This window comes from Schistocerca piceifrons, chromosome 6 (assembly GCF_021461385.2).
Source record: "Schistocerca piceifrons isolate TAMUIC-IGC-003096 chromosome 6, iqSchPice1.1, whole genome shotgun sequence".
Classification (NCBI taxonomy): Eukaryota; Metazoa; Arthropoda; class Insecta; order Orthoptera; family Acrididae; genus Schistocerca; species Schistocerca piceifrons.
In genome coordinates this window covers 77,451,352-77,475,131 of record NC_060143.1, presented here as the reverse complement: position 1 = coordinate 77,475,131, position 23,780 = coordinate 77,451,352, and the positions used below count along the sequence as shown (strand labels likewise).

Genomic DNA, 23,780 nt, shown 5'->3' with positions numbered 1-23,780 from the left:
ACAAGTGAAGGGGTACGATCCTTGGGAAACTGACAAAGATCACGGAGCAGGCAGGTCCGGGGACGGAGCCAAGGCGGTGCTGTACCCCAAGTTGTCAAGAAAGTTTTAGGAAAGCCGAAGGGAAGTGAATGGAGCAGTTGACGGAAGAGGACTCCCGGTGGTAGTAGGGAGGAAGGGGGGCCTGCATACCCTAAATCCAAGGAGGTGTCGAAAAAAATGTCATGGGCCGGATTAGCAGGCATGGAAGACTAATGGCTAGCATAACGACTTAGAAGGACAGCTCGCCGATTGTACAGCGGAGGTTCAGCAGTCTCAGCATAAAGACTTTCCACAGGGCTGGTGTAAAAAGCTCCAGACACTAAACATAATCCACGGTGGTGGATAGAGTCGAGACACCGAAGAATAGATGGCCGAGCAGAGGAGTAAACTATGCTTCCATAGTCCAATTTCGAGCGCACTAAGGCGCGATAGAGGCGGAGAAGGACCACTCGGTCCGCTCCCCAGGAGGTACCATTCAGGACACGGAGGGTGTTGAGGGATCACAGACAGCGAGCCGAAAGATAGGAAATGTGGGAGGACCAGCACAGCTTTCTGTCAAACATAAGACTCAAGAATTTAGCGATGTCCGAAAATGGAAGATTGAGTGGTCCTAGATGTAAGGAAGGTGGAAGAAACTCCATACAACGCCAAAAATTAACACAAACGGTCTTACTGGGAGAAAAGCGGAAGCCTGTTTCAATGCTCCAAGAGTGGAGGCGATCGAGACAGCTTTGAAGACGTTGTCAAGAAGGCTGGTCCGTTGAGAGCTGTAGTAGATCACAAAATCGTCCACAAAGAGGGAGCCCGAGACATCAGGAAGGAGACAATCCATAATTAGATTTATGGCTATGTCAAACAGTACAACACTTAGCACGGAGCCCTGGGGTACTCCGTTTTCTTGGGAGAAAGTATGGGAGAGAGTAGTGTTCACCCGCACTTTAAATGTGCGCTCTGCCATAAATTCGAGAAGAAAAAGGGGCAACCAACCGCGAAAGCCCCAAGAGAACAGTGTGCGGAGGATGCCTGTCCTCCAACATGTATCGTATGCTCTCTCCAGATTAAAAAATATTGCTACTGTTTGGCGTTTCTGGAGAAAATTGTTCATGATATAAGTGGAGAGAGCAACAAGATGGTCAACTGCAGAACGATGCTTTCGGAAACCGCATTGGGCAGGTGTTAAAAGACTGCGGGACTCCAGCCACCAAGCTAAACGGCAATTCACCATATGCTCCAAAACCTTACATACACTACTCGTGAGAGAAATGGGGCGATAGCTAGAGGGAACATGTTTGTCCTTTCCAGGTTTCGGAACAGGAACGACGATAGCTTCCCGCCATCATCTGGGAAAAGTACTGTCAGTCCAAATTCGGTTATAAAGGCGAAGGAGGTAACACAGACTATGGTATGATAAATGCAGCAACATTTGGATGTGGATACCATCCGGTCCTGGGGAGGAGGAGCGAGAAGAAGAGAGTGCATGTTGGAGTTCCCGCATAGAGAAAACAGTATTGTAGCTTTCGCGATTTTGAGAGGAGAAAGCAAGAGGTCGCACTTCCGCTGCACGTTTCTTCAGGAGAAATGCTGGCGGGTAATTTGAAGAGCTCGAAATCTCTGCAAAGTGTTGATCCAATGAGTTAGAAATTGCGACGGGGTCCACTAATGTATCATGCGCAACAGTGAGCGCAGAGACCGCGGAGAAACTAGGCGCGCCTGATAAGCGTCGAATCCGACTCCAAACTTCCGAGGAGGGAGTGAAGGTGTTAAATGAGCTAGTAAAGAAGTCCCAGCTTGCCTTCTTGCTATCGCGGATGACGCGACGGCACTGCGCATGGAACAGCTTGTAGCGGATACAGTTGGCCAAAGTACGATGGTGTCTGAAAACGCGAAGAGCACGTCGCTGCTCACGTATTGCGTCACGGCATGCCTCGTTCCACCAAGGAACTGGGGGGGTGCCGGGGCAATTCGGAGGTGCGAGGTATTGAACATTCCGCAGCTGTAAGAATAACGTCTGTAATATGAGTGACCTCATCGTCGACGCTAGGAAAGTCACGGTCATCGAATGTCGCTAGAGACGAAAAAAGTGTCCAATCGGCTTGGGCAAACTTCCAGCATCTCGGGCGCATATATGGCAGTTGTGGCTGCAATCGAAGAACACATGGAAAGTGGTCACTCGAATGTGTATCAGCATGGGCGAACCATTCGAAGCGCCGAGCTAGCGGAACAGTACCGACCGAAAGGGCCAAATGAGAGAAATTTGTCGTGGAGGCAGACAAAAATGTAGGGTCCCCAGTGTTGAGGCAAACAAGATCCGCTTGGTGGAAGACGTCTAGCAATAGTGAGCCACGCGGACAAGGATGTGGAGATCCCCAAAGCGGGTGGTGGGCATTGAAGTCCCCAACCAGCAAATAGGGGGGTGGAAGCTGACCAAGAAGATGAAGGAGATCAGCTCGTGCCATTGGTGTGGATGATGGAATGTATACAGTACACAGAGAGAAGGTGTATCCAGAAAGGGAAAGACGGACAGCGACTGCTTGGAAGGAAGTGTTTAAGGGGATTGGGTGATAATGGAGAGTATTATGGAGAAGAATCATGAGTCCTCCATGTGCTGGAGTGCCTTCAACAGAGGGGAGATCGAATCGGACTGACTGAAAATGGGGGAAAACAAAGCAGTCGTGGGGACGCAGCTTTGTTTCCTGAAGACAGAAGATGACCGGCGAGTAGGATCGTAAGAGGATCGTCAATTCATCCCAATTGGCTCGAATGCCGCGGATATTCCAATGGATAATGGACATAGGGTGGACAGAAAATGGAAGAATGTGACCAAGGTTGCCGTCAACTCAACGACTGCTCAGAGCTTGCGACTGACAGCGTGGAACAGCACTCAGCCGAAGGCAGAAGATTCTGATCCATAGGTTGTTCAGGAGGAGCTCCTGCCACCAGCGATCAGCCGGTTGATCCGCCGCCAGCAGTGCGCCTCGGCGACACAGAAGACGGCCGAGGGCGGTTACCGCCAGGCGGTGCTGTAGATGAGACACGCCGTGGCGGAGAAGGAGAGGAACTGGGTTTCTTTTTAGCCATCTCGAAAACATGATGTTTAGATGGAGGAGGAACCGACGGTTGTGAAGTTGGGGTACCTAAAAAATCTTCACGAGTATGCTCTTTTTTGGAAGTCCGGGTGTCTGACTTTAGGGATCGGGATTTAGCAGAACTTGATGAAGGGTGAGCCATAGAGTGAGCAGGCGAAAGTGGGGAGGTTGAACGGGCGATCTTTGTGCTGGCCGATCTGACGACCGTGTCACTAAAGGTGAGATCACAAGAGTGCGTGGCCGCCTCCTTTGTTGGCCAAGGAGAGGCAAGAACAGTGCTGTATTTTCCTGCCTGAGGCACAGTGGGCTTTCGACTGGTGAATAATTTTCGAGTAGCAAAGGTCGACACCTTTTCCTTCACTCTGATTTCCTGAATGAGCTTTTCATCTTTAAAAATGGGGCAATCTCGAGAGGAAGCAGTGTGGTCACCCATACAGTTGATGCAGTGAGGGGATGGAGGTGGACAAGCACCATCATGGGCATCCTTGCCACACTTAACACATTTGGCCGGGTTGGAACAGGACTGGCTGGTATGATTGAACCGCTGACACCGACAGCAACGCGTAGGGTTTGGGACGTAGGGGCGAACGGAAATTATCTCATAGCCTGCTTTTATTTTCGATGGGAGTTGAACTCTGTCAAATGTCAAGAAGACAGTACGGGTTGGAACGTCTGTCAAATGTCAAGAAGACAGTACGGGTTGGAACGATGTTCGTGTCAACCCTTTTCATGACTCTATGAACAGCTGTTACGCCCTGGTCAGACAGGTAGTGTTGAATTTCCTCGTCGGACAATCCGTCGAGGGAGCGTGTATAAACGACTCCACGTGAAGAATTTAAAGTGTGGTGCGCTTCCACCTGGACAGGGAAGGTGTGGAGCAGTGAAGTACGCAGCAATTTTTGTGCCTGGAGGGCACTGACTGTTTCTAACAACAAGGTGCCATACCGTAATCTGGAACAAAACTTTACAGGACCTGCAATTGCATCGACACCTTTCTGAATAATGAAAGGGTTGACCGTGGAGAAGTTGTGACCTTCGTCAGACCGAGAAACAACAAGGAACTGTGGCAACAATGGAAGAACTGTCTGTGGCTGAGACTCAGTGAACTTACGCTTGTGAGCAGACATAGTGAAAGATGAGGAAACCATTGCGGAAGAATCCCCAATGATTACCAGCATCTCCGATGGCGCGCTCCTCCCTTGTGGGGGCCCTCTCTGAGGGCACTCCCGCCTTAGGTGATTGTTCACACCTCAGGTCACACCTCCCCAGAAACGGATGGAGGGACCAATCGGCACTTTCGGAAGGTATCAGCTCGGGTAATCACACCTCCCTGGGCCTGGCCGTTACCAGGGGGTACATACGTGTCCTATCTGTCTACCCGGGGCGGGGAATTACACGTTACCCCGTCACCAGCTACGCGTGAAAATGCATGGGTCGGCCTTCAGACACACACAGGGAGGAAAAAAGAGAAAGGGAAAAACAAAGAAAGGGAAGGGAAAGAAGAGAGGTCTCAAACAGTGCAGCGGAGAAAAGGATAAAGAGAAGAGATAAGGAAAAGAGAAGGACAAAGGAAGGATGAAGATGTGCAAGCAGAGAAAGCGAAGAATGTGTTACATTTTCGAGCGTCCGTCTCTGGACGTAGGCACAAAACATACTCCCAGAGGGGGATAAAGGGAAGGAAAGAGCCAGAGGTGAGGGGAGGGGGAGCGAAGATGGGGGATAGGGAAGGTTGCGGAAAAGGAAGGTATGCAGCCCGGAAAGGAAGGAGGACCACATTAGCCCGGGGTCCCGTGCTCGCTACGCACGTACCCACAAAAGAGTTGTGGACCCCCTGGGGGGGTTGTTAAGTCCTGTAAGGATCATGCAGAAATACTGCATAAAGCTGACAACCAAATATTTAGCAGAGACCTCTACAGGGGTCTTGCAATTATCACATATTAACTCCCTAATGATATCTGTGGTTCATAATGAGTGAACTGATGATGAATCCTGCAATTTGTATCCATAATAATAAAAGTGAAGAATTTTCAAGAAGACAATGCATGTCTGTCTAGGGTTCAGAATAAAGTTATATATTATGGTGTTAAAGTCTGTAATATGCTGCTGGTAGACATCAGGTAGGCTACTGAAACTCCCCACATATTCAAAAGCAAAGTTAAAGAATACCCTGTTAGCCAATTCTTCAATAATCTATCAGAATACTGGCACTAAAGGAGGTAAATTTCACTTAACTCCAATGTTTGTAAGCATTTGAGGTTTTCCACTGTATCGACAACTGTTGGAGTTCTGTGTAAAATTATATAAATGTGTTGCTTGAAGTATTAGATGAAATAGCAGTGAATAGTGTATGAAGAGGTGCATGGGTTTTTTTTTTTTCAAAGTACCTGATTTCTCATAAACATAAGGTAATTCCCATAACCATTAAAGTGAATAGTTTAGTACTAATGTCCAGTTAAAATTACTTGAGAGTTGACACTTCACAAGTTTTAGATGGTTTTACCCACCATGAACCATGAACCTTGCCATTGGTGGGGAGGCTTGCGTACCTTGGAGATACAGATAGCCGTATCACAGGTGCAACCACATCGGAAGGGTATCTGTTGAGAGACCAGACAAACGCGTGGTTCCTGAAGAGGGGCAGCAGCCTTTTCAGTAGTTTCAGGGGCAACAGTCTGGATGACTGACTGATCTGGCCTTGTAAAACCAACCAAAATGGCCTTGCTGTGCTGGTACTGCAAACGGCTGAAAGCAAGGGGAAACTACAGCCATAATTATTCCCGAGGGCATGCAGCTTTACTGTATGGTTAAAGAATGATGGCATCCTCTTGGGAAAAATATTCCGGAGGTAAAATAGTCCCCCATTTAGATCTCAGGCGGGGACTACTCAGGAGGACGTTGTTATCAGGAGAAACAAAACTGGCATTCTACGGATCGGAGCTTGGAATGTCAGATCTCTTAATTGGGCAAGTAGGTTAGAAAATTTAAAAAGGGAAATGGGTAGGTTTAAGTTATATATAGTGGGAATTGGTGAAGTTCGATGGCAGCAGGAACACGACTTCTGGTAAGGTTAACACAGGGTCATAAATACAAAATCAAATAAGGGTAACACAGGAGAAGGTTTAATAATGAATAAAGAAATAGCAACACGGATAAGCTACTACAAACAGCATAGTGAATGCATTATTGTGGCCAAGATAGATAGGAAGCCCATGCCTACCCAGTAGTACAAGTTTATACGCCAACTAGCTCTGCAGATGACGAAGAGGTTGATGAAATGTACGATGAGATAAAAGAAATTATTCAGACAGTGAAGGAAGGCGAAAATTTGTCATGGATGACTGGAATTCGATAATAGGAAAAGGAAGAGAAGGAAATGTAGTAGGTGAATATGAAATGGGAGTAATGAAAGAGGAAGCCGCCCGGTAGAATTTTGCACAGAGCATACCTTAATCATAGCTAACACTTGGTTCAAGAATCGTGAAAGAAGGTTGTATACATGGAAGAGGCCTGGAGATACTGGAAGATACATAATGGTAAGACAGAGATTTAGGAACCAGGTTTTAAATTGTAAGACATTTCTAGGGGCAGATGTGGACTCCGACAACAATCTATTTGTTATGAACTGTAGATTAAAACTGAAGAAACTGCAAAAGTTTGGGAATTTAAGGAGATGGGACCTGGATAAACTGACGGAACCAGAGGTTGTAGAGAGTTTCAGGGAGAGCATTAGGGAACGACTGACAAGAATGGGGGGCAAGAAATATAGTAGATGAAGAATGGGTAGCTTTGAGAGACGAAATAGTGAAGGCAGCACAGGATCAAGTAGGTAACAATATGAGGGCTAGTAGAAATCCCTGGGTAACAGAATAAATATTAAATTTAATTAATGAAAGGAGAAAATATAAAAATGCAGCAAATGAAGCAGGCAAAAAGGAATAGAAATGTCTAAAAAATGAGAGCGACAGGTAGTGCAAAATAGCTAAGAAGGGATGGCTAGAGGACAAATGTAAGGACGTAGAGGCATATATCACTAGGGGAAAGATAGATACAGCCTACAGAAAAATTAAAGAGACCTTTGAAGAAAAGAGAACCTCTTGTATGAATATCAAGAGCTCAGATGGAAACCCAGTTCTAAGCAAAGACGGGAAAGCAGAAAGGTGGCAGGAGCATACAGAAGATCTATACACGGGTGATGTACTTGAGGGCAATATTATGGAAATGGAAGAGGACTTAGATGACGATGAACTGGGATATATGAAACTGCCTGAAGAATTTGAAGAACACTGAAAGACCGAGGTCGGAACAAGGCCCCGGGAGTAGATAACATTCCATTAGAACTACTGACGGCCTTGGGAGAGCCAGTCCTGACAAAACTCTACCATCTGGTGAGCAAGATGTATGAGACAGGCAAAATACCATCAGACTTCAAGAAGAATATAATAATTCCAATCCCAAAGAAAGCAGGTGTTGACAGATGTGAAAAATTACCAAACTATCAGTTTAATAAGTCACGGCTGCAAAATACTAACATGAATTATTTACACATGAATGGAAAAACTGGTAGAAGCTGACTTCAGGGAAGATCAGTTTGGATTCCGTAGAAATGTTGGAACATGTGAGGCAACACTGACCCTATGACTTATCTTAGAAGATAGATTAAGGAAAGGCAAACCTAAGTTTCTAGCATTTGTAGACTTAGAGAAAGCTTTTGATAATGTTGACTGGAATAGTCTCTTTCAAATTCTGAAGGTGGCAGGGGGAAAATACAGGGAGCAAAAGGCTATTTACATGAGACAGGGTTGTACCCTAGCCCCGATGTTATTCAATGTGTGTCTTGAGCAAACAGTAAAGGAAACAAAAGAAAAATTTGCAGTTGGAATTAAAATCCACAGAGAAGAAATAAAAACTTTGAAGTCAAAGGACCTGGAAGAGCAGTTGAACAGAATGGACAGTGTCTTGAAAGGAGGATATAAGATGAACTTTAACGAAAGGAAAACGAGGATAATGGAATGTAGTCAAATTAAATCAGGTGATGCTGAGGGAATTAGATTAGGAAATGAGACACTTAAAGTAATAAACGAGTTTTGCTATTTGGGGAGCAAAATAACTGATGATGGTCGAAGTAGAGAGGATATAAAATGTAGACTGGCTATGGCAAAGGCAAAGAAAGCATTTCTGAAGAAGAGAAATTTGTTAACATCGAGCATAGATTTAAATGTCAGGAAGTCGTTTCTGAAAGTATTTGAGTGGACTGTAGCCATGTATGGACATGAAACATGGACGATAAATAGTTTGGACAAGAAGAGAATAGAAGCTGTCGAAATGTGGTGCTACAGAAGAATGCTGAAGATTATATGGGTAGATCGTATAAAATGCCTTGCCAATGTGGTATGGTTTGTACAGATCAGATCACATGCACTGTGCAAGAATATTGCACAGAACACCAATCTGCACTTGCTTTTTGTGACTATCTGTTATAGATGTGTATAGCCACTGGGTATGCAATAGAATATGATAAAATAACAATTTTGACTACTGTCACAATGGTCTGGGGTTCCATTATTACTAACATGTGGAAACAGGCATGCCAGAAAACCTTATCAACAAGGACAGCAGATACGAATTGGATAACACATGGAATCCCATTACTTCCATGATTTGCTCTTAGCAAAGACAAGAGACTGTGCTGAGGGCTAACGTGAGTGGAGTTTCATATTAACGTAGTTGACATTTTACATTCTTATAAACTGGGTATAAGTGAAAGTGAATGAAAATGGGAGTGCGATAGTGATTTTAAGTGAGTTTGTATTTTACGTGAATCAAACTTTATTGTTTTTAAAACATGTGCAGTAGTACATGAAAAAACACTTTTATCCAGTGTCACACAAGTGAGAAAAACTGTATAATGTACAAACCTTGGATTTAGCAGCATTATACCAAGAATCCCACCAGTTTCCACCCCTAGAAAAGAAAACAAAATATTTGTATCTAAAAAACTCAGTTCACAAGTGATACATCCAAATTTTTAGACAGCACACAGAAAGTAAAATGTAATCCAAGATTTTCCACATCCAACACATTCTTAGTTTAGGTAGTACTATATGAATGTTCAAATGTTGTTTGCAAGTCGTAAACACACATACTGCGAACTTCATTACAATGACAATCATGATACAGATTCTACATCAAATTACAAGTCCATAAATTACTGACTGGATGAGTTGATTGACGCATTGGAGCATACAAATGTGGACCACCTACAACATTATTATTTAAAGAGCTGTCTTCTTCAAACATTTTTCATGTGTATGACTGATTTTATTCTCAAGGAGTGTAAACATGTGCTTCAAACTTCAGATCAGGGAAACTGAGACACAGCTACGTCTTGATGCCACAAGCAACTTTATGGTTTGTGGTGTAGGCAATTGGTGTACCATCGTCACTCCTCCCTTTTCCTGTTCCGGTCACAAATAGCACAAAAGCCATAAAGCACATCCCATCACATTAGTGTGTAAAAGATCTGATACGAGGGTAATCCCAAAAGTAAGGTCTCCTATTTTTTTATAAGTACATAGACCTGTTTATTTCTACAGTGGTTTAGATCAGTTTACAGATTGAACATTTAGCTATTTTTCGACGTAATACCATTTCTGTCGATGCATTTTTGTAGACACTGTGGCAGTTTTTGTATACCCATGTCATACCAGCTCGCCGCCATGCTGTTCAGAAAGTTATGAACTGGCGTGATTGTTGCTTGGTCTCAGGGATAAACTGGAATGCCCAGGTTTCGTCACTCATGACAACTGAGTCCAGAAAGTTGTCCTGTTCGGCTGCAAGGTGGTGAAGAAACGTGCGGGAAGCATCCACTCGTCGCTGCATGTGGTCCTCAGTCAGCATGCATGGCACCCATCTTGCGCACACCTTCCAGTAGTTCAATGTTTCTGTTAAAATTCTGCGAGCAGTGCTTTGGGAAACCTCAGGAACCAATGTGCAGAGATCATCCAGGGTGATCCACCGATCTTCACCCACGCTTTGCTCAACCTTCAACACTGTCTCCTCAGAAACTGGCAGTCTCCCACTCCTTTGTTCGTCGTGAATTTCGGTCCAACCAGCTGCAAACTCTCTACACCACTTACGAACATTTTTGACATCCATGCACGACTCACCATACAGTTCCGTCAATTGGTGATTGATTTCAATTGGCACAGTGCCCTTTGCGTTCAAAAACCAAATAACTGCGCACAATTCGCACTTGGCAGTAACATCCAACAGGAGCTCCATTCTCAAAGGCTGCCAAGCCAAGACTGAGTGCCACAGCGCGGCGTGTGCATTTCTACACACAGAGTATGAAGCACTCTTCATAACAGTGTGACCAACTGCCACACAAAGAGAGTTCTGTACTTATAAAAAATAGGAGACCTTACTTTTGGGATTACCCTCATAAATATTTACAATCAGTTATTAACAGGGCACATGGGAATTTTGCACCATTAAATAATCATGCATACATACAATACATAAACTTGTCAGGCAAACAATAACATACATAAACAAAATATGAGAGGGCTAGAAGCCATCATTAAATGTCTGAAAAATTGGACATCATGAGGTGGTTACCAGTACGAAGTGTACTCTTGTCTGATATACCTATACTGGCAGCAACTGCTGGAACTAGCTGCATGAACTGGCAAAGGTCAGGGAATTGGGAGTCATGTATTAGTTTTAGTAATTTATTTGTCCAAGTATCATTTTACAATATCAGATTTGTCAACTTAATACAAGGACAACATGTATCATATTAATGTACACATTCATGCAAGATTAACCTAGGATACGCATGCCCATTGTTCACATACAACATAAAACAATCAAAGATATTTCAGAATTTGAAACAGCTGTTCATGCCTACCAACTTATGTGCTATTATGGAGCACCTAAGTGTCTAGCAAGTTAAACACCTAAATGTATACATTATTACTGATAGTAGAATATTTGTATGAATTTGGTTAAGTGTTAAAATGAGTCTCCACTAATGATACAGTCTCTGAGCGGTAAACAAATGTAAAGAAATAAAAAGAAAGACCTCACTGTTATGGTGTAAAATGGGATCGTTCGGAATAACATGTTCCACTTTTATCCTCTTAGGCCAACAAAAGATGTTCATAAGAACTGAAAAGATAGTTTAGGTACTTGTTAAGTGTAGAACATCCCACTGTGTGCTCTCTTATTTCTTGAAAGTGCAGATGAAGTTTAGGTACTTCATATATCTAACATTATAAATAGGCACTGACCTCTGAAATATTTTTAGAGCTCCATCACACTTCATACCTCCAATGTAACCATCATAATTCTTAGAACACTGATGTTCAATATGTCCTTCAGTGTTACCATGGCACGTGTGGCAGTACTTAGATAAGCACTCAACATCAACAACTTCTCCATTCTCCAGAGAAATAGCACTTACAAAACCATTCAAGCAATGATGTCCTCGACATTGCCACGTTCCATGAAGTGCAACAAATTTAAAGGGTCTTATTCTCTCACTGGTTATTATTCTTCCAATACATGTTCCTGTTGACTGGAATTATTTCCCATTCGTGACCTTCCGTACAGTCACTTTCATATTATGAAACACAGTCTTCTTCAGCTGGGGACAACAAGCATTTGACATTACAGAAAAAGAAGTCCCTGAGTCAACTAGCACGTGATCAAGTTGGCCACCAATGAGACTTACTGCCATCTTGATAACTATCATCCATGGAGAATTTTCGCTAGTGGTGCCCTCACCTCCTTAGATGGTGGCCTTGCTTAGTTTTCCTGAATTCAGTGTTAAGCTGAGAAGCTGATACCTGTCTGGGAATGACAATGGCGTGTTCAGATGTGACATTATGCAAAGTATGGTGATAAGCTTTGGCCCATAGATAAACTATAATTGTCTTCAGTTGACTGGGATGAATATAACTATTTTGTTGCTTGTCATTTTGTGGTGTAAGCCACTGAACACACTTCTTTCTCTCTGCAGTAGTGGACATGTTCACGGCATCCACAGTGAAAAGGGACCAGTGTGTTGTCCTCCATCCTGCAAATGTGTGTCTTTCTGCAGGCGTTACAATAGGCAGGAGTTGGTTCTACCTATGTCGATCAGGTGTTGGGGTTGTTTGACAAGTCCAATTTGGCCCTGTCAATTCTACACGATCAATCGACTGGTCTTGGATATTGGTGCTAAGGACCTCTATTATGTATGGGCTCTACATTCATGGCTGCTATTTATTGTGTACTTGGTTCAACATGACCTACTAAATATGATGGAAGAAAGAAGGAAATTAAAAAATTCTGCGAAGAGAGAAGACCAAGAGTAATACAGGAGACTGAAAAACAGAATCAACAGAGAGGCAAAACAAGTAAGTGAAAAATACATTGACGATCTCTGTATTTCAGTTGTGGACAACATGAGAAAGGGAAATATTGACAAGGCCTATAAATGTGCGAGACATTTCTTTGGAGACAGAAGAAACAAGTGCAGGGCAGTGATGGATGAAAATGGCAATATGTTGGATGATGATGATGAAGTTGCAAGAAGATGGAAACAATATATAGGAAAACTGTACAGCAGACCAAAACTGTCTGAAAACATCATGGAAGAAGAAACAGAAGTAGATGCACACAACATAGATGAACCTATATTAAAGGAAGAGTTTGAACTAGCTCTGAAAAAATTGAAACAACAAATCGCCTGGTATAGACAATATCCCAGCTGAACTTCTGAAATCTGGAGGAGCAAAACTGAATCAGGAGTTGTATAATCTTGTTATCAACATGTATGAGAAGGGTTAAACTCCTACAGACTTTGAGAAAAACATTATGATCCCCATTCCAAAGAAGGCAAATGCTACAAGATGTGAAAATTATAGGACACTCAGCCTAGTTACTCACGCCTCTAAAATAGTAACCTCAATTATCCTAAAACACACGGAACAAAAAGTCGAAGCTACAGTCTCCGAAGACCAGTTTGGATTGCGGAAAGATAGAGGAACCAGAGAAGCAATATTTGCTCCAAAACTAATAATAGAGAAACGACTAGATAAGAACCTGACAACATACATAGCTTTCGTAGATGTAGAGAAAGCCTTTGATAATGTTAAATGGGGTAAGATGTTTTAGGTACTCAAAAATGTAGGAATAAGACTATAAAGATAGAAAAATTATATGAAACCTGTACAAAAACGAGATAGCAGTTATCTGTGGACGGACAAAATAAAAAGAGGTGAAGATATGGAAAGGTGTCCGACGAGGTTGCGCACTATCCCCTGTTATCTTTAACCTATACATTGAAGAGGTGCTGAAAAAAGTAAGGGAAAATACACAGACAGGTGTAGTAATTCATGAACAACGAATAGATATGATAAGATATGCCGATGATATAGCTGTCCTGGTTGAAAGTGAAGACAATCTTATAGTCCTACTGAATAGAATGGATAAAGTTATGGGGGAAGAATATAATATGAGAATTAATAAAGCAAAAACAAAAGTAATGGCATGCGACAAAAAAGATCAAGTGAAAGTCCAAGTTCATGTAGGCAATGAACTGCTTGAACAAGTTGATAAATTTACTTATCTGGGCAGTAATATTACCAGGGATGGAAGGAGCAACGCAGAAATGAGAAGTAGAATTGCTCAAGCAAAGGCTGCTTTTAACAAGAAGAAAAACATCTTAACATCTAAGAACATCAACCTTTAAATCAGGAAAAGATTTTTGAAATCGTATATGTGTGATTTTTGAAATCATATGGGTGTGAAACATGGACTCCCGGGACAGAGGAAGACCAGAAGCTAAATTCTTTTGAAATGTGGTGCTACAGACACATGCTCAAAATAAAATGTATCGACAAGGTCACAAACGAAGTGGTTCTGGAAAGACCAGGTGAGAAGAGAAGCTTCTGGAGTTTCATTGTTAATAGAAGAGTGCAATTTACAGGCCATATATTAAGACATAAAGGACTCCTGAACCCAATATGTCAAGGGAAAAAGACAGAGGAAGACCACAGCTGAGGCACACGGATCAAATCGTGAAAGATGTGGGATGTAACAGGTATAAAAAATGAAGAGAAAAGATGAAAGATGCACAGAATGGAGACAAGCTGCCATTGCAGCTGTTGCAAACCAATCCTTGGATTGACCACTACAGAAGAAGATGAAGGTTCAACATGTCTGGCTGTCATAAAAGGCTACAGCTCTTCTCCTACTACACGGCATAAGAAAAAAGTGAAGTAATAGTGGTCTACCACAACTGCGATCGGGACCACATTCAGGACTCTTTTCTGTTGCATTTCCTCACTGCACTGGCCCAACTTGATGAATTGTTCCGTGGCTGTGACATGCTTTACCAGAAGAGCCTGGTACATGCACTCTGCAACTCATTTCATCTACATGGTGACCCTATTGGCTTCTGTCATATTCAGATTGAGAATGTTGCAAAGGACCAAAACAGTCAGTATGAAAGACAGTGTTGTTTCAACATCATGTTGGAACATGTTATTCAACTCTTCTGCTAAATAGACTTGCTGTTGATTGTCACTCAAATGTTTTCTTCAGTTTTGCCTGGAATTTGTCCCAGCTGTTGAACTTCTCGTCACTATTCTCAAGCCAGTACTGGGCTGTGACATCCAAGTAAAAGTACACATTTGCCAAACACATCATGTCATCCAAGTGTTGTATTTGGCAACTTGGCCGAATTCCTTCACTCGTTTTGTTGGATCCCGCCCAACACCTTCAGAGAACATTCATGGATGCCTAGTGTGCAGCTGACTTACTGCTGGCTTGGAATCTACTGGTCTCCTGAATATACGGGTCTCTTGAATAATGTACTGTTTGTATTCCATTTGCTCCCTGAGTCGGTGTCGGCATTTACACTGTCTAATTAGACCCATAGTGAGGTAGATATTGTGAAGTACCCTGCATATGAACCAAACAATTTCTCATTGCAATAGCAATTAACTCCAAATTATAATGGAGGATCTTCAACTAAGTACAACACTTGGCACTGACAGCACATTTATTAGACACCAAATACAAATGGAATAGAACTGAGCTCCTGGATGGACAGTGCTGATATTTATACAAATATTTATTATTCCAGAACATAAGTAATTTCGATAATCTTCCAGAAATATTAAATACGCGATAACAAATACTTGCTGCTGATGGAGTTTCAATTGAAAACCTGCTACTCCACAATGTATGCAACACGGCTCACAGCAGTATCACACGCACATCAGCAGACAATATTTTGAAATATCCATCATTTTGATTTGCAGCTCCTTGTATTGGCCGTGTTTGTAGTTAAAATTGTTGGCTGTGAGGTCCCCCAGTTATGCAAAACACCGTTTTTCTCAGTACCCTAACATGTTTCGGCATCAATGTGCCATCACTAGTGTTTTTTTTTTAATTCTCCAATGTGAACATTTTTGTTAAATGATTATAAAATTATGTGCATTTTTGGTTCAAACAACAGATCGTTTCTTTTGTAAATACCTTTACATTTGCTGTGTATGAATTTTCTGGATCACTTGTGTGTTAATTACTACAGGTAGCCTGTCATCTGCAACCAAACGATATTGATGAGAAATTTTTTTGCTGGGAGTTAACCTATCTTCTAGAATGTAATTTCGTTTTTCGCACCTATATTCATTTTTACTTAGGTTTTCGTGTGGCAAGTACTTCCATTCTCCGCATAATGCTAACACTTTTCGCTTCACCGGAACACAGTGTGATTGTGGTTTGTTATGTGTCCCAGCCCAGTCAGTGTTCATTTGTTCACCAGAGAGTTCGGCGCCAAATTTGAATTTTGTTTGCATTTTATCTTTGTGTGTGTGTGCGTGTGTGTGTGTGTGTGTGTGTGTGTGTGTGTGTGTGTGTGTGTGTGTAGACCTTATCCATTTGTGCTGTTTTTATTTGTAAAGTTCCTTTAATGTGTTGAACAGTGTGCCTTTTCAGAGTGTAGTGAATTTGTTTAAGAGCTGTTTTCCTTCTGCTATTGCCTTATGTATATGGAAGTTTTCCTTAATGGTCTGTTTGCTGTATAGGCTGTGGCTGGGTTTTAGTATTCTTAGGTCTGTTTCTATTGTGGTTGGGTACTTATTGTTGGCTACAAGGTGGTCAGCAAATGCGCTATGGGAGCTGTTGCTTTTTAAAGCTCCGATATGTTCTGAATATCTTATTTTGAAGTTTCTGCATGTTTGTCCTATGTACACTGACTGGCAAGTGTTGCACGTGAGTTCAGATATTCCTGATCTGTTAAATTTATCCATGGGTGTTTTTCTTGTGTTCTGATCTTTTTTCTGTGTTGTGTTGTGTTGTGTTCTCCGTCCCGTATCCTATTTGGATTCCCTGTTTCTTTAATATGTTGTCTATTCTGTGAACAATCATGTTACTGTAGGTGAGTATGTGCCATTTCGTTTTGTATGTGTGTTGTTGCTCTGTTGTGTCTTGTGTGCAGTCATTGTTTGTGTTTTGTGTAGTTCTGTGCTAGGTGGGGATTTCTGTGTGTGTGGTGTGTTCATTTTTGTACTGTTTGCATATTTTTTTATTTAACTTGTCTACCATATGGGTAGTATAACCATTTTCTACTGCTATGTGTTTTATTGCGTTTAGTTCTTGTGTTAGTTCTTGTGTGTAGTTCTGTTTGTTCTTGGGTGTTCTGTTTAATCTGTGGAGCATGAATCTGAAGTTTGCATGCTTATGTGTCAATATGTGGTTCGATAGGTTGTGAATGGTAGTGCTTGTGGTTGTCGGTTTCCTGAATATTGTGAAGTTGTGTGTCTTGTTTGTTTTTTGTATGGTGAGATCTAGAAAGTGTTGTGTGTTGTTAGTTTCTGTTTCTAATGTGAAGTTAATTTTTGGGTGTAAGTTGTTTGTTTATTTGTGTAGCTGTTCTATGTGGGTATGTGGTTCATCAATCAGGCATATTATGTCATCAACATAACGGTACCAACATATGACTTTGTAGTTCTTTGGTTTTATTATGTGTCTGAAGATCCTGTTCTCCAGGTTGTTCATGAATATGTTAGCTAGGAGGCTACTGATTGGTGATCCCGCTGGCAGTCCTTCATGTTGAAATAAAATTCTTTGTTGAATACAAAATAATTTTGTGATGTTACGGTCTTGAGTATGATTGTTACACTACTGGCCATTAAAATTGCTACACCAAGAAGAAATGCGATGATAAATGGGTATTCATTGGACAAATAAATTATACCAGAACTGACATGTGATTACATTTTCACACAATTTGGGTGCATAGATAGTGAGAAATCAGTACCCAGAACAACCACTTCTGGCCGTAATAACGGCCTTGATACGCCTGGGCACTGAGTCAAATAGAGTGTGGATGGAGTGTACAGGTACAGCTGCACATACAGCACATACAGTTCATCAAGAGTAGTGAGTGGCGTATTGTGACGAGCCAGTTGCTCGCCCACCATTGACCAGACGTTTTCAATTGGTGAGAGATCTGAAGAATGTGCTGGCCAGGGCGGCAGCTGAACATTTTTTGTATCCAGGAAGGCCCGTACAGGACCTGCAACATGCGGTCGTGCATCATCCAGTTGAAATGTAGGATTTCGCAGAGATCAAATGAAGGGTACAGCCACAGGTCGTAACACATCTGAAATGTAACATCCACCATTCAAAGTGCTGTCAATGTGAACAAGAGGTGACCAAGACATGTAACCAATGGCACCCCATACCATCAAGCTGGGTGATACGCCAGTATGGCGATGACGAATAGACGCTTCCAATGTGTGTTCACCGCGATGTCGCCAAACACGGATGCAACCATCATGATGCTGTAAACAGAACCTGGATTCATCCGAAAAAATGACTTTTCCCATTTGAGCACCCAGGTTTGTCACTGAGTACACCATCACAGGCACTCCTGTCTGTGATGCAGTGTCAAGGGTAACCGCAGCCATGGTCTCTGAGCTGATAGTCCATGCTGCTGCAAACGTCGTCGAACTGTTCGTGCAGATGGTTGTTGTCTTGCAAATGTCCCCTCTGTTGACTAAGGGATCGTGACTTGGCTGCATGATCCGTTACAGCCATGCGGATATGATGCCTGTCATCTCGACTGCTAGTGATACGGGGCTGTTGGGATCCAGCACGGCGTTCCGTATTACCCTCCTGAAACCACCAATTCCATAATCTGCTAACAGCCATTGGATCTCGAACAACACAAGCAGCAATGTTGCGATACGATAAACCGCAATCGCGATAGGCTACAATCTGACCTTTATCAAAGTCGAAAACGTGCTGGTATGCATTTCTCCTCCTTGCACGAGGCATCACAACGTTTCACCAGGCAACGCCGGTCAACTGCTGTTTGTGTATGAGAAATTGGTTGGAAACTTTCCTCATGTCAGCACATTGTAGGAGTCACCACCGGCACCAACCTTGTGTGAATGCTCTGAAAAGCTAATCATTTGCATATCACATCTTCCTGTCGGTTAAATTTCGCGTCTGTAGCACGTCATCTTCGTCGTGTAGCAATTTTAATGGCCAGTAGGGTATTTCATTGATGTGTGTGTCTGGTATGTTTCCTTGTTGTTTTATTCTTTGTGTGATGATGTTGATTGTTTCACTTATTGGAATGCAGGCGTACATTGATGTGATGTCGAATGATATGAGGGCTGCTGTGTCCAGTATGTGTATGTTCTTGATTCTGTCTATTAACTCCTTTGAGTTTTCCAGATTCCTGTTTTCAAACATATACAGTTTTTTCAGTAGTGTGTGTGTTTGTTGGCTAGGTGGTAGGATGTACCATTTCGGAAGTTAATGACGGGTCTTAATGGGATATTATCCTTGTGAACCTTTGGTAGGGCATTTAGGGTGGGTGCTTTTGGATTTTTCTGTGTCATCCTCTTTACCTGGCCTTTTGAGAATGTCTGTTGAATGTTTTTCTGGTATCTTGCTGTTGGGTCACTGATCAGTTTTGTGATATTGTTGTCTTTGAGAAAATCTAGTTTTTTCTCTATGTTTTCTTTTTCATCCATAATTACAGTAATATTCCCTTTATCTGCTCTTGTTAATATGGCATTGTTCTGTTTTAATTTTTGTTTAAGTTTGCTGGCTGTAATTTCCTCTGATGTTTTTTGATTAGAAATAATTGTGGATTTGTGTGTTCTGATTATCTGTGTTATTTCTGCAGCTACTAATTCTCTTGTCAAGTTTGCATTAAAATTTGGTATGCTCAGTCTTTCTTGTTCCTGTATGATGTGTTCTGATTCCGTTATGAGATTTTCTACTGTTTTGTGTGACATGTATGCGTTAATGTTGTGTTTTGGCCCTTTTTCTAGTAGGCTCTTTTCTTGTTTGGTAAGATTTATGTCAGTTAGGTTAACAGTTCTGTTATGGAACTTGTATTGTTGGTTGAGATTGTTTTTACTGGGTGTGTTTGTGCTGTTGATTATTCTGTTGAGTTTTCTATTGTGTTTCTCTCATTTTTCTTGCATTACTTTCTGAATATATGCCTTCTCTCTCTCTGTTATTTCCTCAAAGTGAGCTGGTATTGTAGATTTGTTGGCCAAATCTAAATGTGTTTGGTAAAGTTCAGTGTTGAGTGCCTGCTTTTTAGCATATAATTCCCTAATTTCTTGCTTTAGCAACAAAATCTCCACTTTCTTTGGTGCAGATGACATGCTATTTACAGAGATCTTAATATAATCTGGAATTACATTATTAGCCAGGCAATTTTTATTAAACTGTATATTGAGAGTAGCTTCATTAAGGTGTTCCTGTATTTGTTGTTGAGCTTGCTGGGGAATGCCTGGCTGGGCAACGAAATAGCAGAATGAAAACAGGTCTTAAATGAATACACTACACTCTGCAAGGGCACACTATTTAACACATTAAAGGAACTTTACGAATAAAAACAGCACAAATGGATAAAGTCCACACACACACACACACACACACACACACACACACACACACACACACACACACACACACACACAAGATAAAATGCAAACAAAATTCAAATTTGGTGCCGAACTCTCTGGTAAACAAATGAACACTGACTGGGCTGGGACGTATAACAAACCACAATCGCACTGTGTTCTGGTGAAGTGAAAAGTGTTTTACTACGTTATTTGTGAAAAATACTTGTTATAGTTGCATGTGCATCACAACACCCCAGCATTATGCGCAGAATGGAAGTACTTGCCACACGAAAACGTAAAAACGAATATAGGCACGAAAACATTGCAAAAAACTGAATTACATTCTAGAAGATAGGTTAACTCCCAGCAAAAAAATTTCTCATCAACATTGTTTGGTTGCAGATGACAGGCTACCTATAGTAATTAACACACAAGTGATCCAGAAAATTCATGCACACCAAATGTAAAGATATTTACAAAAGAAATGGTCGGTTGTTTGAACTAAAAATGCACATAATTTTATAATCATTGAACAAAAATGTTCACATTGCAAAATAAAAAAAGAAAATTAAAACCCACGGATGATGGCACAGTGGTGCCGAAACATGTTTGGGTACTGAGAAAAATGGTGTTTTGCATAGCTGGTGGATCTCACATCCAACGATATTTTGAAAAATGATTAGGGTCTACATGTAATTTTCAGTTTAGTACTTTTCTTTCAAACGCTTAATATACAAAATACTGGGCAGTAGGCTATCTTTTTCATGTAAACTTCATTGCTGTGTTTTGTCACTGCATTTCTTTTGAACTGGGGCTCCTTGGTGTGAATTCTACATACTAAAGAATTTAAAGAATTTTAAACCATTTGGAGGCATCTGCTGGTTAGTTTTTTCTGGTAAATAACTGGGTCGACATTTATTTACATGAAGTATGATTCTCAATTTTTCAGTCCATAAACTGACACAAAAAGCCCGGAAAGGACTTAAGGAAATGTATAACAGTGTTATCCAAGACATTCAAAGCTAGTTTAAGCGAATAAATCAATAAAAGAGAAAGACCATTTATTAAATTTTCTTGTTATTAGATTTATTTGTTACAATTCCAGCAGCAATTTTACCTAACAGTTATAAAATTATACTTGATTAATATAAGTCAGAACAAAAATTTCTTGGAATTGTTCAAGGAGACAGACTATGGTCACAAAGCACATTTCCAAAAAATAAATGACAGTCAAATGAAAACGAGACAAGATGGAAAAATGTAAGTAAATGGTTTATTATTTCTAAAGTAATTGCCATAACTGTAATACATTTATCCCACTGTTAGTCAATGATAGTCAATGCCTTCGTTGAAAAATGGTTGCAGTTGACTATGGAACCACGACTAAACCACCTCTTCATCCAAAGCAAATCTAAGGCCACGAATGTCTTTCTTCAGGGCTCCAAATACAGTGCCATTCCAAAAGAAGGAACAGATTTTAAACATTTATTGATTCCAAACTACAAATGATAGAAACACAATTTCAATGTCCCTGGAAAGAGAAAAGTTCAAACTTTTATGCATTCAATGAGAGCACTATGTGTTACATGACAAATATCAAAACAGTGGCTCATTTCCTGCCACACACGAAGCAGCTGGTCTCTCGTTATTGAATTCACAACTGCAATGATGCAATGTTGCAGATTTTCAAGTGTCAGGCATAGGGGGGATAAAAACACGGTCTTTTAAGTAATGCGACAAATAAAAGTCACAAAGTGCGAGGTCTGGAGACCTGGGAGGCCACTGCGATGAAGTTCATCTTCTGCTCTTCCTCTTTCAATCCAACATCCGTCAGTGGTGTCACAAATGTGAACTTCATTGCTGGTGGTCTCCCACATCTCCAGAACTCACATCTTGTGGCTTTTATCTGCTGCATTATGTAAAAGACCATGTTTTTATCCCCCTATGCCTGACACTCTTGAAAATCTGCAAAATTGTTGAAGGTGTGAATTCAATAACGAGAGACCAGCTGCTTCGTATGTGGCAGGAAATGAGCCACTGTTTTGATATTTGTCATGTAACACATGATGCTTGCATTAAATGCATGAAAGTTTGAACTTTCCTCTTTCCAAGAATGTTGGAATTGTGTTTCTATTTTTTGTAGTTTGTAAGCAATAAATGTTTGAAATCTGTTTCTTCTTTTCAAATAGCTCTATATATGGAAATTGTATGGGGAGAGATTGGGACTGTACAGATTTGTGGGAGAGCCCACATATTGTCCAGGTTGGTTCGACTATGCTGCCGAAGTTTCGCTGGGAAGCCTTTGTGGCCAACATCTTTCCATATGGGCATTTACCATTTTATAAACAGTTATGGCGATTACTTCTGAAATAATAAACAGTTTACTTATCTTTTTCAATCATCTCATTTTCATTTGACTGCACCTTACAGGTCAGTCCTGACGTACTGCCTTCTAAGGCAGCAGTCGTCCAGTCAGAACAGGCCTAAGGCCTAATCTGCAAATGGTGATTATGCTTTTTTTACAGATGGTTGGCTGACTACCTTGATGCCTTAAGGCTTACGATACACACATATGAACACTTCATAAGATGTCAACAACCCAGACCTCCCAGTGAGTCACTTCAGGATATGTCAAAAAATTACAAGAAAATTCTATTTGTAATAATTGTCTGCACTGCTTACATTATAAAATATTAAAATGTGATGACTAGTTTCAGTTGACTAAGCAAAATGACACAAATATGTTACATAAGGAAAATTATTAATAAGATAAACATAGCAATAATATAGCAAAACAAATGTACCAAGCTTTATGAGATTGGAGTCAATTATATACAACATCATTCCAAGTAACTCATCAAAGCTGGGAAATGTTTGTGTGTCCAGTGAGTCTGATTTGACTGTGACCTACTCAGCATGTAGCATGACATCTAAACATGCTGTGTGTACTTGCAAAGGCCAAAGTTGTCATAAAGGCCAGTAGTTGGCCCACAAGTATACACAATTACATCAGGCCGCATGTATAAGAAGAACAATGATTTCAATGCAGATTAAAACATTATACAAGGAGGACACTGACACAAAGAGAATATAATAAAAATATACAGGAAAAAGTTCGACATCATTTGATGCATGGTTTTCAATACGTTATAAGCTGGCATATGTTACGATGAGTGATAGATTATTACTTTTATTTGTTTCCTCACGTTCAAACTTTTGTAAGTTCAAAGTTTAGTTAGCAAAATTTAACTTTCGGCAAATTTCTGTTCTTTACTTGTTCTTTTGCTTAGCAACAGAAGTTAGTCACCACATTTTAATATTTTATAATGTATGTGTTCTAGAAAATTATAAATCTTTATTTTGATTTTTTTTTTTTTAAAGAAATCTTTATTTGATTGGTTTCTCCCTTTCTTGAAATGTCAGATATAGCTCGCCTATGGATGTCTTAGGCTTTCTAATTTTAAGGTTCCACAAGTGTCATAGCCATGCAAGCCTTTTGTCAAATACAAAACACAGAAACCAAACTGACTCATTAAAAAGAGAGAATGGTGTCATTAAAAAATGGTTCTCATTCATTAAAATTAGGATAGACACAATTTTAATGTACCAAGTACCGTACAGTGAGTCCAGCATAATCCTATAATGTAAAAGTAAGGTGATGACAAGATCAAACAATAACTGTTTATGCCTAATTTTTGTATATTATTTATCACTTAAAACA

General features: G+C 40.9%; 1 protein-coding gene across 1 annotated transcript in view; it reads right to left on the bottom strand.

The window, feature by feature from the left end:
• The window catches only part of LOC124802420 (BSD domain-containing protein 1-like), a 79,424-nt gene that overhangs the window by 45,617 nt on the left and 10,027 nt on the right, over positions 1-23,780 (bottom strand). Inside the window, exon 3 of the mRNA XM_047263185.1 lies at positions 9,041-9,086. Coding sequence (XP_047119141.1) covers positions 9,041-9,086 — 46 coding nt within the window. The remainder of the gene's footprint in view (positions 1-9,040; positions 9,087-23,780) is intronic.